The sequence below is a fragment of the Silurus aristotelis genome (assembly GCF_946808225.1).
Source record: "Silurus aristotelis genome assembly, chromosome: 12".
Lineage (NCBI taxonomy): Eukaryota > Metazoa > Chordata > Actinopteri > Siluriformes > Siluridae > Silurus > Silurus aristotelis.
This window is the reverse complement of record NC_139585.1, coordinates 6,200,765-6,217,096: the sequence shown is the minus strand read 5'-3', so window position 1 is coordinate 6,217,096 and position 16,332 is coordinate 6,200,765. Positions and strand designations below refer to the sequence as shown.

Below are 16,332 nucleotides of genomic sequence, written 5' to 3'. Positions count from 1 at the left end.
AGATTAAATATATACTGTAAACTATAAGTTTTCAACCAAATCTTGCTAGCTCATCCTGTGTTTTGGGGGCTAGTAGCTGAAAGAAATGAAAGAGAGCCTGAGGTGTTTTTATGGAAAGAATCACCAAATTCGGCAGTTTCTCTAAGAAAGGAAATAGTTTGGGCTTAAATCAGAAGGTTTGAGGTCAAAGCTCCAGCACTGCCAAGATGCCACAATTGGGCCCTTGATTAAGGGCCCTAATCCTCTCCACTTCTAAAGATACCTTATCATGGGTGACCTTGTTCTCACCCTATTCTTCCTAACAAGCTTATATATACAAATAAAATAATGTGTCTGTGCTGTTAAGTATATGTATGAAGTACAAAGAATGGCTCCTTCTACATTTTCTATTGGGGTACTATTTAAAAGGTCAGGTGCCTCTGTTGGGCCCTTGAGTATGACCCTAATCCTTCTTGGCCCAAGGGTTGCAGTGTCATGGCTGACCCTGTGCTTCTTAACAAAGGTATGTGAGGAAGAAAGGGATTTCACTGTGCCGTTTAGTATATACAACACATTAACACCTTTTCTCCTATTTACTTTTTTAGACGTCAGGAGTGCCTCTGTTGGGCCCTTGAGTATGACCCTTAGCACTATTTTCTCCAGGGGTGCTGTATCATGGCAAGTTAAGTAAAATAATTAATTAAAATATCACTCTGCTGTTTACTATATGCAACAAATAAATGCTTCTTCTACTTTTGAATTTTTGAAACGTCACAAGTGTCTCTGTATCATGGGCGATTGTGTGCTTCCTAATACATATAAATCAAGAAAAGTGTTTCATTTTGCTGTTTAGTACATGGAACAAAGAAACATGTACAGTGGTACCCCGCTTATCGACCGGCTCGGACATTGACCTTTTCGCTTAGCGAACAGTTTTTCGACCGAAATTTGCGCCCGCTGAACGACCAAATGCCCGCTTATCTACATTTTTTTACCCCGGCCCACGTGAAGCGAGGGAAAGGATCTTCCCAGTCTCACCTTAGCCTTCGTGGAGAGAGCATCTATCGTAAATTAATCTGTTAATTAATAGTGTTATTTAGCTGTCAATATAACAATTTAATGTGTGTATATTGTATATTGCGTGTACATTTGCTCTTCGAACTTTTCGACCGGTTTTAAGGAACGGATTAAGGTCTATAAGAAGGTTACCACTGTATTTTGCTTTTTAGAAGGTCACAGGTGTATTTGTTGGGGCACTTTTTTTCTACACAATACATACTCGAAGAAAACAATTTCACTTCCGTTTACCATAGGTAACAAACAAATGCTGACTTTTCAAGAGGTCATGGGTGTTTCTGTTGAGCCCACGAGTGTGGCCCTTAACCCTCTCTTTTCTAAACATATAACATATGTGAAGAAAAGAGTTTCACTGTGCTGACACGTGCTGTAACGCTCCTTCTTCTGCCTCCTCTAGCTGAGAGTTAACGTCGTGAAGAGTGATTTGGGACGCACCCTGGTTGTGACGTGACGCGTCCCCGAGGGCGTTGGCCTGACGTGGACCGAAAGCGTTTAAAACAGCAGCGCTGCGTTTCAATCCGTTCCAGTCTCTCTTTCCTGTTGTCGGACTTGCGGAGTAACGCTGTCTCTCTCTGTTCCTCTCATTCTCGGGGTCCGCGGTTTCAGCACTTTTCTGTGCAAACTCTCCTGGAAATACTTTCACGCAGACTACTGTAAGTTAGTATCTATCTATCTATCTATCTATCTATCTATCTATCTATCTATCTATCTATCTATCTATCTATCTATCTATCTATCTGTCTATCTGTCTGTCTGTCTGTCTGTCTGTCTGTCTGTCTGTCTGTCTGTCTGTCTGTCTGTCTGTCTGTCTGTCTGTTTACCTATTTCTGAAAGAGCGCACAAATCCTAAGGCGCACCGTGTTGCGCATCGCATCTTTTTGCGCATCTGGATTTATGTCGCTTGCCTTTGCGCGTCATGATGTGTTTCTTTACATTCTCTCTCTCGTGCGGTATTTTGATTACATGTGACATACCAGTAAAACGCCAGAATACAGAAATAAACATTTGTTGCTACTTAGTAACTAACTCTTTTTCCTCATAGGTACGGTTTTCTCCCCATTTTGCGTCATTACGCACAATTTATTCTGCTGAATATTAATGTTGTGTCCTAATTACACTATTCAAATAGAACAATAATTGTCAGTAAATACAGTTCTACCTGTTGATTAAATGCTGATATGACCCTCATTAGGAATAATTAAGTGCTGTATAGATTTATTCAACACCCAGTGTTGTCTTTTTTTTTTTTTTTTTTTGGTGGTTAAACAAATTCCTCATGTACCTGTCTGAATATAAAAGGTGCACTATTTGCAGGCTGGTAGCCTCCACAAGCACTTCATTATACTAGAACCCTGGTAACACCCAGTTAATGTAGATGAAGCCAAGAGTGTGTAAAAATGTACAGTAAAAAGTATGGGTTTGTTTGTGTGTGCAGAAAACCAGCACTGGAAACATGCTGCTCCTTCTTTGTGGCATCGTATTTCTGCATATCGCAGTTCTGGTTCTGCTGTTCGTCTCCACTATAGTCAGTGTGAGTATGGATATCATCACCATCACCATTATTAGCATTATTATCTTCATCATGATGTTCTTGTGATAAGTTTATTATTGAGAGTCTGCATATTTCTTTTTGCACAGACCTGGAGTGCAACCCAAACCAGTACCGCAGACCTCTGGTTAAACTGTACTACAGCCTCTGCATGTTTGGCCGGTGACACTGGAGGTATGAAACTTTTGTTTGCTCTCTCATCTTCATCACTGCACAGGATGAGGCTTGGAAATTGTTATGTACCAGGATTTCGGAGTGGCAAAGGGAGGGCTTAGGAGTGCCACAATGTAATTATAAATTGGTCAAGGTTGCGCTTATCGAATACCCGTTTGTCTCTTTGTCCAAAATGAGCAGTTATGCGATGACGTTGTCTTTCTAGTTCTTAAAGGATTTGCTCGACAACAGGCTCAGCACTTCAGTTTCAGACCTTTCATAGATTTGAGGTTAGTCCTCGCTGGGTGTGACGAGGCTTATTTCAAGGGTGTCGTCTGTCCACATCTGTCTTCTGCACAGATCTGGTCATCTTCTTTACACAAGGTGAAAAAGGATCAGTTATTTTTCACAGACCATGATCTCTGACCTCTACATAATTCTAGCCTTACAGAACCCCTGAAAAATGCTTTAGCAGGCTCACATAGGCGTGACCGTGAGCTCGGCTGCCCCCTCAACTGCCATCTAGGGGTGAGAATGCGGCTATGCAACCTGAGTGGGATGTGAGATCCCCCTGGCTCCAGCAGCTCATCTCAGCAGTATAAATAGTCCCTGGGTCAAGGCTGAGCTCAAAAACCCTTCTTTGGGAGTGGAGATGGCAGACTAGTGTGATAGCTCGGGGTGGGGCACAGGTCGAGTATGCAGAACAGATTAAATTTAGATGCCAATCTGGTTGTGTATGTAAGAGTGTGAGTGTAAGGTGCTGGGAGATCCTCTGACCATTCTGTGTTTTACAGAGCATGTGGCTGGGTTGGGTCACACCCAAGGATCATATTTAAATAGTATTATTGGTTCATAATAAAAGATCAGAGAGATTCTGTCTTTAGCGCAGACACGCTATGGACGAGCAATATGTCATTCGTTTAAGCGGTTTTTGAAAATAGCTTTGAACAATTGCAGCAATGGAGGAATCTGTCGCTGTGACATTCTGGGTTAGGCAATTATTAGACGCATTGCAATTGACTGCAGCATAAAATGTTCATGGACATGGATGTTTTTTCTGAAAAAAATAGTTGTGCCGTCTTGAAAAATAAATCAGTAAAAAAAATAATGTTAGCACATAACCTGTTCGTTGACATTTTAATATACATTATGTACATTTGTTTAATAAATAATACGATATAATAATGGTGCATAACCTGTTAATAATATATATGTTATAATATTAAAATATATTAATTAATAAATTGATATATTAATATAATGATATTAAATTATTAGCAAGCAAGTTAATCATAAATCATATTTAGGCTATAGAAGTAAAAAAAAAAAAAATTTATTAATTAAAAAAAAATAATTATTCACTCTATTGAGATCTGGGAATTAAATATTGAACCGAACACAGTAATTTTGCCGGATTTATTATCTTAAAACAAAGAACTAGTTCTGGTTCTGGTTCTGTCTGGTTCTGTATTCTCATGAGAGATGTTTATAATTTAATGGACAAGTTCCCATATGCATGCTTACACTTTAACAGGTTGAATTTCTGGTTGTGTTTATCATTCGGATGTTTTGGATGACATAATCGTGTGTGTTTTTGAAATGAAGCCGAACCAGCATGTGCAGCTGCATTTGTTTGTCGAGTGCTCCTAGTGCTCATGAGTGCTGGGCGAGGCCGAGAGCAGTCCTGTCGCTTTATTTACGCCTCCTTTTGTTTTGTTGTTTTTTTCTTTGTTTTGTGTAGTTAGTAGTCAAGGGAATAAACCTAGAGTATCTTTGATGGCTTTTCATGTCGAAATCTCTGTATGTGTATTAATTAAAAAACTTACAGTAGAACATTAGATACATTTTCTGTCAAAGGTACACTGTTTACACTGTGCGTTTGGGTGTGTGCTCGTGTGTGTGTGTGTGTGTGTGTGTGTGTGTGTGTGTGTGTGTGTGTGTGTGTGTGTGTGCACAAGCCATTATAATTATACTGTAAATGTCAGGAAACACCATGCATCAGGAGTTCATGGGCAGAGTACAGGGGCACTAGGAAGGAAGTGCAACTCAAGCTGTTTACTTTAAAGCAGAGTTGAATGAAGTTCATGTGTATTTTCAGAAAAATAAAAACTGAATGACCATAAAAGAAAAAAAAAAAAGTGATGCGATGTGCCTAATCTGAATCTCTGAATTCTCATTATTCAAATTATAGGGAACATTCTGGGATATTAAATAATAAAAAATGGAAATGGAAACACTATTGTCTTTAAGGTGCAGTATTTATTGCATCATACTTTTAACTGTAGATATATTCACAATGCATTGTTACAGAAATCTGGATGTAGATTAAAACCATAATAATCCATAATAAATCCATACTCGAAATAGAACCGTCACCTTGCAAACCAAGTTTTACAACCAGATTGTAAATCAGTGCTCTGTATTTAAACAAACACACACACTATACTTTATTTCATAATAAGGAAAGATGCTTCGAATGATAAAATCCTGGAGTGAGCACAGGACACTCTTTATGATCACAACAGCACTATTAATCATCATTTAATCCTTCTCTTTGCATTCTTTTGGCTCTGAAACTTCTTCGCGCCTGTTCTTCTCTTCTGCCCTGCTTTTTCTTTATTATTAGCCAAATCACAATGCATACGTAACTTCAGAACACAGGGTGTGGTCAGCTCACAGAAAAGAGAAGAGATTCACCACACAAGCAAAAAAGGCCTCGAAACTGCTCGTTTAAGTTTGCATGAATGTATCTGTTAATGAATGCGCCTGTCTCTTGTTGTATGCAATGGCTCCAAATGGAAAAGCAGATCAGTCAGTACTAACAAGATTATTGTGCTTGATGGCTGTTATTTTTAGGCGATGGTGCTGTATGATGCAGCATTTGCCCTAAACTAAATCCTTTAAAAGGTTCTCAGTCTGCTGGTATTGTTCCAAACCCACATAGCCACACTGATTATTCTTTACTTTGGTCTTGATGCATTTAGAAACTATAAGTAGTGTAATCAACTAGTTTTGTTTAGCACCTGTTAGATTGAAAACCTTCACATATAATTACAGGCTCACTTCATTTTCAATTAGAAATGCACACAAATACAAGAGATATACAAACTGAAACTTAAATTTTTATCTCTGGATCTCATTCAGAACAGGTTTTTGCAGAATATGCCATATCTCAGGTTAGTAAAGGTGTTTGTATCCTGGCATGAAACCTGAAACTATGTTCATGACAAGAAATAGACACGCTAAAAAGTCTCGGCATACTGCATACCACCGGCTTGAGAGTAAAACAATTGTAAATCTCCATAGACAAAAAACAGATCCACTCTTACTGGCGTATCTTATGTTCAGAATGACTTACTTTTAATCATAACCTTTCGTTTCAATTTATTTTATGACACTTTTTTAGTAAAGGTAATTGAACATTTATCAGAAATTCTTGTGTACAGTGACGCTGAAGGTGACCGGTGAAGGGAAAATGGGCAAAAAAAAAAAACATCAGGAAGAAACCATTATTGAAAGCGAGCCTTAATATGGGAAGCTTTTATCTCCTTTATCTGGTATTGGTGTAAGACCACTAAGCGTATTGCTACAGGTGAGATTTGAACCATGTACATTTTTAAAGGTCATTGACAATGTCGATGTCTTTCTACAGCACAATTCAAAACAGCTAGAAGTTGCTGTTCAGTAACAAAAGTATTTCAACATTCAACAACAAACAACAAAAACACTGTCCAGGAGATTCCATTCATCTCTACAATGCACTGAAAATCCAGAGAAAATATCTAGAGAAAAGAGTTTTTAGCTTAGAATTACAATCAGAAACAAGTGCGTAAGCACTTCGAACCTTGGGTGGTAGACTGTTCCACAGTTTGGGCCAGGGGCTAAGAAAGTCTGATCCTCTGAATTTTAGTATTGCCTTAGGAATAGTCAATAATCTCTGATGAAAAGTTTTAAAAGATCTCAAAAGATTGTAGACAAATGGTCTGATGCCAGTTAGTTTTTTAAAAACAAATAAGTGTTTCTAAAAATAGTTCAATAACAGACTGAAAAAAGTGAAGAGACGGTAAAGTCTGTGCAATAGGATTATTCTAGCATACACCCAAAAGTCTAGCTGCAATCTGTACCATTTGAAGCTGATGGTGTTGCAGTTGCAGTTTCTAAAATGATGCAGGGTAAGGTCAAGTCAAGTCAAGTCAAGTTTATTTTTATAGCGCTTTTCACAACAGACATTGTCTCAAAGCAGCTTTACAGAAATCAACAGTCAAGGTGAATGATGTGTATTTATCCCTGATGAGCAGCCGTGGTGACTGTGGCAAGGAAAAACTCCCTTAGATGTTATGGGGAGGAAACCTTGAGAGGAACCAGACTCAAAAGGGGAACCCATCCTCATTCGGGTGACATCAAGAAGAGAATCTAGAGAAGCGATCTAAGGCTGCCCCATCATTTCAATTGAATTCATAGGCTTAAGGGTCAGAGCTCTACATGGCCACTTAAGATCTTCCACTCCAACCCATTTAAGTCTTACATATCTTCCTGGATATGTGACTTTGTGTACCAAATTCTAATATAAATTTGATTTGTCACATACACATTCATACAGAGTATGACATGATTTGTTTTTTCACGACTGCCCAACATGTAAACATGAAAAACTAGTTGAAAATTAAAAACTAACATAAAAAATAAACAAAATAAGTATAAATGTATATTTTAGGTATCGTCTAACTATAAAGGTATGGAAAAAAAGCTCGAACAGGTTTGGAAATAATGTAACTACATTCAAAGTTTGCTGCATTCTGTACCATCTGGGGTCTGAATTAAAACAAAAATAAAGTTTTCAAAATGTAGAATGTAAAGACGAGTCTCTTGGGGCTGTCAGTAATGATGTCGGACAAGGATGTTATAATACATCTTAAAATATCATAGCCAATCTTAATCATATTCTATTATTCCGATATATGTATCAGAAAAAAAGAAACTGTGGGTGATATAGATTTGGAGACCATTTGCTAATTTAAATTCAGTCAAAATGTATTCGATGAGGGTTGAAATTCAGTGAAAGAAAGTGTAACTTCTTTCTGTTGTCTAATTAAACGGTTTATCTTGAATCGCCAAATAAAAAAGTTTTATATTCATTTCTATAATGTAGCAAATACGTTATCATGAATGAAAATCTTCAAGTTTTTAATTGCACATGGAATTTTATGTCAAACTAAGAAACGTACTAGGAAGTTATTTGTGTGCCTGTGTCCCGAATGCCATAATGCAGGTCTAGTTAGTTTTATTCTAGAACATCAGTCTTTTAAAACAGTGCATCCCAAATGCAATAATCAAGCTTCTCAATCACAGCCGAAGCACTATCACATATACAACTACTAACTTGTGTAAATATGATAGCAAAGCAGAATAAATAACTGGTTAATATTAGCAGAATTCATAACTTTATTTAAAAATGAAAAGCCTTAATACATGAATCCATGGTAAATTATTTTTAATTCTATATATTTAAAGCCCTTTTGTATTTATCATGCCACTATTCATGTGCAAAGACATTTCCAAAAGGGATTGTGTAATGAAATAAAGCTTAATGCTAGCTTTATTCCTTGCAACCTGATGGATGTGCTGACTTATACATAACTTATTGATCATCTGATTGATTTCAATCTTTCTCATTACTAAGTAGCATTAGCCAGATTATAAACTATATGGATCAACTTTTGTGGATACCTATCCATAAGGTTAGATGGGAAGATTTTCCACTTGATGTTGGAGTGTGCTTGTGGAGATTTGTTCCCATTCAGCCAAAAGGTATTAGTAAATTCTGATACTGATGTACTTGTGGAGTGTGTGGAGGCCTGGGGTGCAGTCAGCATTCCAATTCATCCTAAGTATAGTTAGTGTTAGAAATGTACAGTACAGACCAAAAGTTTGGACACACCTTCTCATTCAAAGAGTTTTCTTTATTTTCATGACTATGAAAATTGTAGATTCACACTGAAGGCATCAAAACGATGAATTAACACATGTGGAATTATATATGGAATTATATACATAACAAAAAAGTGTGAAACAACTGAAAAATATCATATTCTAGGTTCTTCAAAGTAGCCACCTTTTGCTTTGATTACTGCTTTGCACACTCTTGGCATTCTCTTGATGAGCTTCAAGAGGTAGTCACCTGAAATGGTCTTCCAACAGTCTTTAGGGAGTTCCCCGAGAGATGCTTGGCACTTGTTGGCCCTTTTGCCTTCACTCTGCGGTCCAGCTCACCCCTAAACCATCTCGATTGGGTTCAGGTCCGGTGACTGTGGAGGCCAGGTCATCTGGCGCAGCACCCCATCACTCTACTTCTTGGTCAAATAGCCCTTGATGCCTTCAGTGTGACTCTACAATTTTCATAGTCATGAAAATAAAGAAAACTGTTTGAATGAGAAGGTGTGTCCAAACTTTTGGTCTGTACTGTATATCATGGAAATCTATCACTCCCACCCATATATATATATATATATATATATATATATATATATATATATATATATATATATATATATATATATATATATATATATATATATATATATTTATATATATATTTCTCTGGCTCAAGGATGAGCTGAAGATCAATACCTAGAGAGCCGGTTTCATTTTAAGTGTCTGGAGCTTGTAGGAATTTGAACTCCTATTTGTGAAATGTTCCAATAAAAAATGCTTTTGGCAAAGCGAACAACTTTGTGCTCTTCTAGAAAACATTGTGGAAGTATTTTGTTTTTGATGAATTTAACATGTTTGTTTGGTCTCCTTTTTGTTGGTTTGATATTTAAAATATCTAATCTTTAGTAGTCCTTTTTTTAAATAGATAGAGAGGTCTGGTCAAGTTCAAAAGAAACATCTAGTTTGGAATCGCAGACCCCGTCGCAGTACATAGTAATGTCATGTAATGAAATCTAATGTAATCCTAGTGTCTGGATGTAATAAACATTTCAAACTGAACTTTCTGTTAGGTCCTGGAGTTGCTTTCTGCAATAACAAATCTGTCTTTTTTTTACTCTCTGTCTTTCAGTATGGATTCAGTCAGTGCAGGCTCTCATGATCCTGTCGATCATCTTCAGCATCCTGTCACTTTGCCTGTTTTTCTGCCAGCTGTTCACACTGCAAAAGGGTGGACGCTTCTTCCTCACTGGATCCTTCCAAATCTTCGCCTGTGAGTATCTTTACATCTGAAATGCTTGCTAATTAGGGCAAAAACCACGTTTTCTTAGTTGTCTATGTCTGCAGTCTGGAGAAATAAGTGCAGTTGAAATTAAAGATTTGTAGCTAATTAAAGCTATTAGGAAATATCTCGATATTCAGTTACACAGTGATATCATACCAGATCCATACATCATTCTCATGACAGCAGGAATCAATGCTAGAAATCCTGTCCTTGTTTTTATTGACCTGTGAGTTAGGGTTTCTTCAGGATATGCCATGCTGGTATATGAACTTTGCAAATAAGTCCATTCCATATTATTTTATCAATAAACACCGCAAATCATTCGTTTTTTTGGTTTTCATCTACAAAAATTTTTTTTTTTTTTCCCCAGCACATTTATTTCCGAAATTAATCTTTAAAAAGCTTTTCAATGTATTTGTTCTAGATTTGACAACATAATACTAATGCACTTCATTGCCTTTTAAAATTGCAGCTATTTCCTTTTTTTTTTTTTTTTCTGATCTGTTCAGTAAAAGATCGTATATCATTGTACAAAAGTCTGACTCTGATGTTTTTAAAGCAATGTAGAAGTGCCAGAGAATGACAGTGCATCCAGAAAATGACTTCTCCTATTCCTCTCACACACACCTCAAAGTAAAAGTTTCAAAACATTGGCATCCTTGGCATCCATTGAGGCTCGTTGAGCCAGTATTAATTAAATTAGTCCTGTCACACTTTGTTATACATTCGATTTTCCAGAATGTACTTAAATGCTTTTCAGATCAATTACAGGCCAACATCCTTAGGCAATCTGTTTAGATGAAATAATTTTGTATATAGATTTTTAATTAGACAAGGTCAATATAGACTTATGCTCTAGACATAATTATCTTGTAAGTAAAGGAGGACTGCAAATATACTTAATGAATATAATAGTGTTTTAGAGAAAAGAAAACACAATATGGATTCCTGTAAGATTCTTGGGGACAGAATTCAGGTTGTTTGGTCACATTAACAAATAGATAAATGTCAGGGGGGAAGCAGCGTGGGCCATTAGGATTTTGGTGTCTCAAGGTGCCCACCGGATTGGCACCGGAAAACAGAGGCTCAGACACAAAGTGAAATGTCATGGCTGGCACGCTGGGGGTGGTTCGCGTCTTGCCAGACTGAGCCTGATCTCAAAAAGTGCTTAATCATGCTGCGGATGCAAGTTATTGTGCTAAAACGAGGGTGAAGACAGTGCTGGCTCTGTCTACTCAGAAATCTAATGGCACTGCCCTGTCTGGCTCAGAGGAGGACATTACGGGAAATGTCAGTATCTCCGGACACTCATACACAAAGACCAGTGAACAGGTCCTGCTTTACTTTAAAAATCCATGTAAAACTGCTATGCAAAAACATACATCTAACATAACATACAAATGAAAAAGAAGTCCTTCAATGGTCAATGTACTGTTATGCCTGAAAGATGTGTTTAGAGTGAAATCAACATCTATCACTTGCATACAATTAACCCCAAGTAAAAAAAAATTGCTCTCCTCTATTAGACATATTAATTACTATCAATATTCCACCAACTTAACCACTTAAAAAATCTAACCACTTACCTCATAATTATTTAGCAACATTTAGAACCTTTCTACCCATTTGCCTGTTTCCCTATCTGCATGGTCCTCAAACGTTTCTGGATAAATATTGTGTCAGTTATTTTATGAAAGAGAAAATCTTCCTTCTATGTGACCTTTCCATAAAACCCTATTCACCCAAGTGTCTACCTACCTGTCTGGCTCACTCAGGGGGTCAAACTTAAACCCTTTGTTTTAAAGGAATCTACACAGAAGCTGTAAGAGTCTTTAGAGTTACCATCCCATCCCATCAACTCAAGTGTCTACCTATACAATCCACATCCTACTTACTTCCCAACTATTTAAACTACTCACCAAACCATTCATACTTCCAGCACACCTTAAATCCAACCCACTAATCTATTTTATCTATAACTATTCCAAAAAGAATTGGTGCTTAACAGTTCTGTTAAGTAACCTTACATTCTACATGTAATCATTTTAGCATACCATCACACCAATTTCAGGGTTTTACATTAAACCTTTTATTGATTCTACATAAATAAGGAGACATAGATGTAACAACACACCTGCCAATTACATTTACAAACCTAAAAGCCCTATATCTATGTACTGAATCCATGATACTACATCCACCCAAGTGTGGTTTTGATAGGTCAAAGGTTCTTGCCTTTTCAAAAGCCTTCTGTTGTAGATTCTCTTAACAAAAAGTGTGCAACAGTTTATGTTGTAGATGTTACATTCTTTTTTAGAAGGTGAGCAACCAACCTACCCCCTTACCTTCTCAAACCTTAAATCTTACCTTCTTACATAGCATTCTAAATTCCTAGCTGCTCAGCCAACCAAACAAAACAAGAAACAAGATATTCATATATGAACCAGTTTATATTTTGTGGAAGGTATAGCAGTCATGTGAAATGTTGAGCAATTAGAATAGATGGCATTGGGCATACTTCTGGGCATTCTGTTAAGTCATGTGATCAACCAGGTGCTTATCCATTTGTCCACAAGTGAACCAGTGGTGAAACTTTCTGTTTCAAGTAATGCGGCTGTATATTATAATATTCTGTTTTATTCTTCCTCTCCATCAGGTCTGTTCATTATGTGCGGTGCGATCATTTACACGGTGATGAGGAACACATGGATTCCCTCGGGCGCGTCGTACGGTTATGCCTACATCTTGGCCTGGGTGGCTTTTCCTCTAGCGCTCATCAGTGGCTTAATTTACATAATTTTGAGAAAACGGGAATGATCTACTCACCCCCGTTTGAGGCTCCAGATATCGCTGATCATCTAAATCGCCTACCGCATCTGCAGACAAGTTTAAACAGCCCATATAATATAATATAACTGTACAAAAAAAATCACCACCATGAAAAGACATATAACAACGAATGCGGTCATTGTTTGAAGATGTATATAGTATCTATGGTTTAAAACCTATTTATAACACTTTTTACATATATGTACATAGTATTGTTGTGTGTGTCGACAGAGCTTTGTTTTTGTTTGTGTTTTTTTGCTAATTAAGTGCCTAAAATGTGTTTTTTGTTTTTTTTGTTGTCAGAGGCAAGTGCATTATTAGCCATATTTTGTGTTGTTTTTTTTTTTTTGTTTTGTTTTTCTTACACTGCCAAAAAAAACAGTTATATATATATAAATATAAAAAAAAATCCGTTGAAGTATTTTAACCAAAGAGCATGTATTAAAAAAGAGTGATATGCTATAGTGAAATGGCTTGAGAAGTTTATAGATGTGGTAACACTTACTGAAAACGCTAAGCTAGATACAAAATTGACCATATATATATATATATATATATATATATATATATATATATATATATATATATATATATATATATATATACATATATATATATATATTTTTTTTTGCATTTAAAACCATTAATTTTTTTATTTTTTCTATTATCTTTTGGACAAAATGGTGCTATGTATTTACCATTCCTATAGCCATTTTGATTTAGTCAGAAAAAAGCAAATGGCCTGCAAGTAGATGTGACAGCTCTGTATACTTACTTCTGTACATACAATACTTAACAGATAGACTCATTTTATAATAAATTGTGTTTGAGAATAACTCGAGACTTGAGTATTAGCTAAGCAAATGGCTTTCAAAGGCCACGTAGACGTTTTTAGCGATACTGCAACAGCTAAGAGGGCATTATATTACCAAATGCCATCAGGAAGGTAAGAACTGCCTGGTATCTCAGTGTATCTGTGTTGTGTGTCTTCAGCTAGCTAAAAAAATCACTAGAGTTTAAAAACACGTATATTACGCAAAGCTACTTGTGATCGAAGGGAATCTTACGGTATTTTGCATGGATTTCAACACCAGATTTTAATGTTCTATTAATGGATGTACCAGAGATTTTTGCATTCATTGCGATGTTGTGCTGATACTTGAAATGTGACGTGCTGACTATGTCCGCTGTTGTGAAAAACAAACAAAAAAACACCACCGACAAAAAAAAAAAAAAAAGGCTTCATCTTGAATGCAGTGGTTTTTTTTTTTTTTTGGATGCCATGTGGTTCTTTACAAATACATCACTTATGATCTGTAATGCAACTCACACTGAGGACCATGTAGGGGGGGGGACGGGACTATAAGAGAATCCCTATGCACTGAAACCAACAATAAATTACCATTAACGCAATTTTTCTTGTCAGATCTCATGGTTTTTATGTGATTGCAGTGTTCTGGTGCGTGTCTTAAACAACATCTAAATCAAACTGGGTGAATCATAAAGTCGGTATCAGATTGTAGCATTTTTAACCCAAGATTGTTCTCAATTTTTTTCAATTAAACACTGATTTTATATGATTCATCACTACCCAAGACATTATTCAAGTATTAAAAGTAAGCTGTGTTCCATACTTGTTTACTATTCATACTTAATCTTGCCTGAAATAAGTAGTAAAACTGTGTTTCTGTGGTCAGAGGAGAAAGCAAAACCTCTTATGATGGCCATTTTGCATGTTCACACCAATGCTTGTGTTTATTAAAAAGCTATTAAAGAAATGTTGCTCTGTCTGTCTCACTGAGTCTGTAAGGATACTTCCAAAACACTTCATGTATTGTACTGTATGAGAGCCAGTGTTGTGTGTGGGAATAGGGTGTGGTTGTAGCAGTTATGCTGAATCTTGTGGAATCATGCCATCTAGTGTTTAATCATATAATTTTCTACCATTAAGGTGAGAGTGCTAAAATTTGATAAATATCTGGCTTTACCATGAATAATTCATCTACATTCTCTTCTACATTACATTACATACAGAATTGTCTTTGAAAAACCCTCACGAAAGGATATTCAAAGCCAATAGGCATCAAAAATATACACTTAAAAATGTAAACTTAAAATATGAAGCTTTTGATTTTCTTAAAAACTCATTATTGGACAAAGAACGATCAAGAATGAAGCAAATAGATGAAATAACTTGGTATGAAGTTCATATATTTGCTTCATTCTTGATCATTTACTGACCAATAATTAGTTTTTAAGACAATTGTCTTAAAATGTCAAATAAACCTGTGGACAGGTTTGAACAGAAAGAACAGAAGGAAGAAAGATGTTGATGAACTTGGAACTTTGGAAAAAATAAAAGTTTAAAACATTATGAGAATTTAACCTTCATACACAAAAAGTCTATTGAAGTGAATTTGTAAATTTTTATGTCAATTTTTTTATTTAAACACTTGAGGCAAAGAAGCGCATTTCTTTTTTACTTTCAATCTTTCTTTTCTTTCTGAGAAAATTAAAAGGTTCATTAAAAGGTACTTTTTTGTGGCCATTTTGGCCAAGAATGTATATCCAGGGGGAAGATTTTATGAGGAGGAACATGATTAGACAAAAAGTCAAATATAAAGTTAAAAAGCTAACTAGAAGGATACAAACAGAAAAATACATAACCAAACATAAATAAACCCTTCCATCTAGTGTTTAAACATAGATAATCTTCTTCTTCTTCTTCTTTCGGCTTCTCCCATTAGGGGGCGCCGTCTCCATCCGTCTTCATTCCCCACTGTACTCATCATCTGCCTCTTTTAACCCAACTACCTGCATGTCTACCCTCAACACATCCATAAACCTCATCCTTGTTCTTCCTCTTTTCCTCCTTCCTGTTGGCTCCATCCTCAGCATTCTCCTACTGATATACCCCATGCCCCTCGTCTGCACATGTCCAAACCATCTCAATCTCACCTCCCTCACCTTGTCTCCAAAACGTCCTACATGTGCAGTCCCTCTAATAAACTAATTTCTAATCCTGTCCATCGTCGTCACTCCCAACGAAAACCTCAACATCTTCAGCTCTGCTACCTCCAGCTCCACCTCCTGTCTTTTACTCAATACCACTGTCTATAAACCAGACAACATCTCAGGTCTCACCACAGTCCTATTAACTTTCTCTTTTACTCTCACAGATACTCTTCTATCACTAATCATTCCTGCTATCACTCTTCTCCACCCACTCCACCCTGCATGCACTCTTTTCTTCACTTCTCTAACACACTCTCCATTACTTTGCACTGTTGACCCCAGGTACCTGAATTCCTCCACCTTCTCCACCTCTTCTCCCTGTAACCGCACCACTCCACTGCCCTCCCTCTCATTCACACACATGTACTCTCTTACTTCTACTGACTTTCATTCCCCTTCTCTCCAGCATGTACCTCCACCTCTCCAGGCTCTCCTCAACTTGCTCTCTACTCTCACCACAAATCACAATATCATCCACAAACATCATAGTCCAGGGAGACTCCTGTCTGACCTTGTC

At 36.7% G+C, this 16,332-nt stretch overlaps 1 protein-coding gene across 1 annotated transcript; it reads left to right on the top strand.

The window, feature by feature from the left end:
• The first annotated feature begins 1,550 nt into the window (after nucleotides 1-1,550).
• pmp22b (peripheral myelin protein 22b) lies at nucleotides 1,551-14,578 on the top strand. The gene is made up of 5 exons (XM_083556666.1): nucleotides 1,551-1,709; nucleotides 2,492-2,587; nucleotides 2,695-2,779; nucleotides 9,819-9,959; nucleotides 12,628-14,578. Exons 2-5 carry the CDS (start codon nucleotides 2,510-2,512, stop codon nucleotides 12,786-12,788), a joined length of 465 nt encoding a protein of 154 aa, XP_083412792.1. The 5' UTR covers nucleotides 1,551-1,709; nucleotides 2,492-2,509; the 3' UTR covers nucleotides 12,789-14,578.
• Nucleotides 14,579-16,332: the final 1,754 nt, after the last annotated feature.

Excerpts from the sequence above, each read along its gene's own strand:
- pmp22b (XM_083556666.1), top strand. The coding sequence starts at position 2,510 with ATGCTGCTCCTTCTTTGTGGCATCGTATTTCTGCATATCGCAGTTCTG. Across the intron at positions 2,588-2,694 it reads TCGTCTCCACTATAGTCAGT|ACCTGGAGTGCAACCCAAAC; the intron begins GTGAGTATGGAT and ends CTTTTTGCACAG. Across the intron at positions 9,960-12,627 it reads ATCCTTCCAAATCTTCGCCT|GTCTGTTCATTATGTGCGGT; the intron begins GTGAGTATCTTT and ends CCTCTCCATCAG.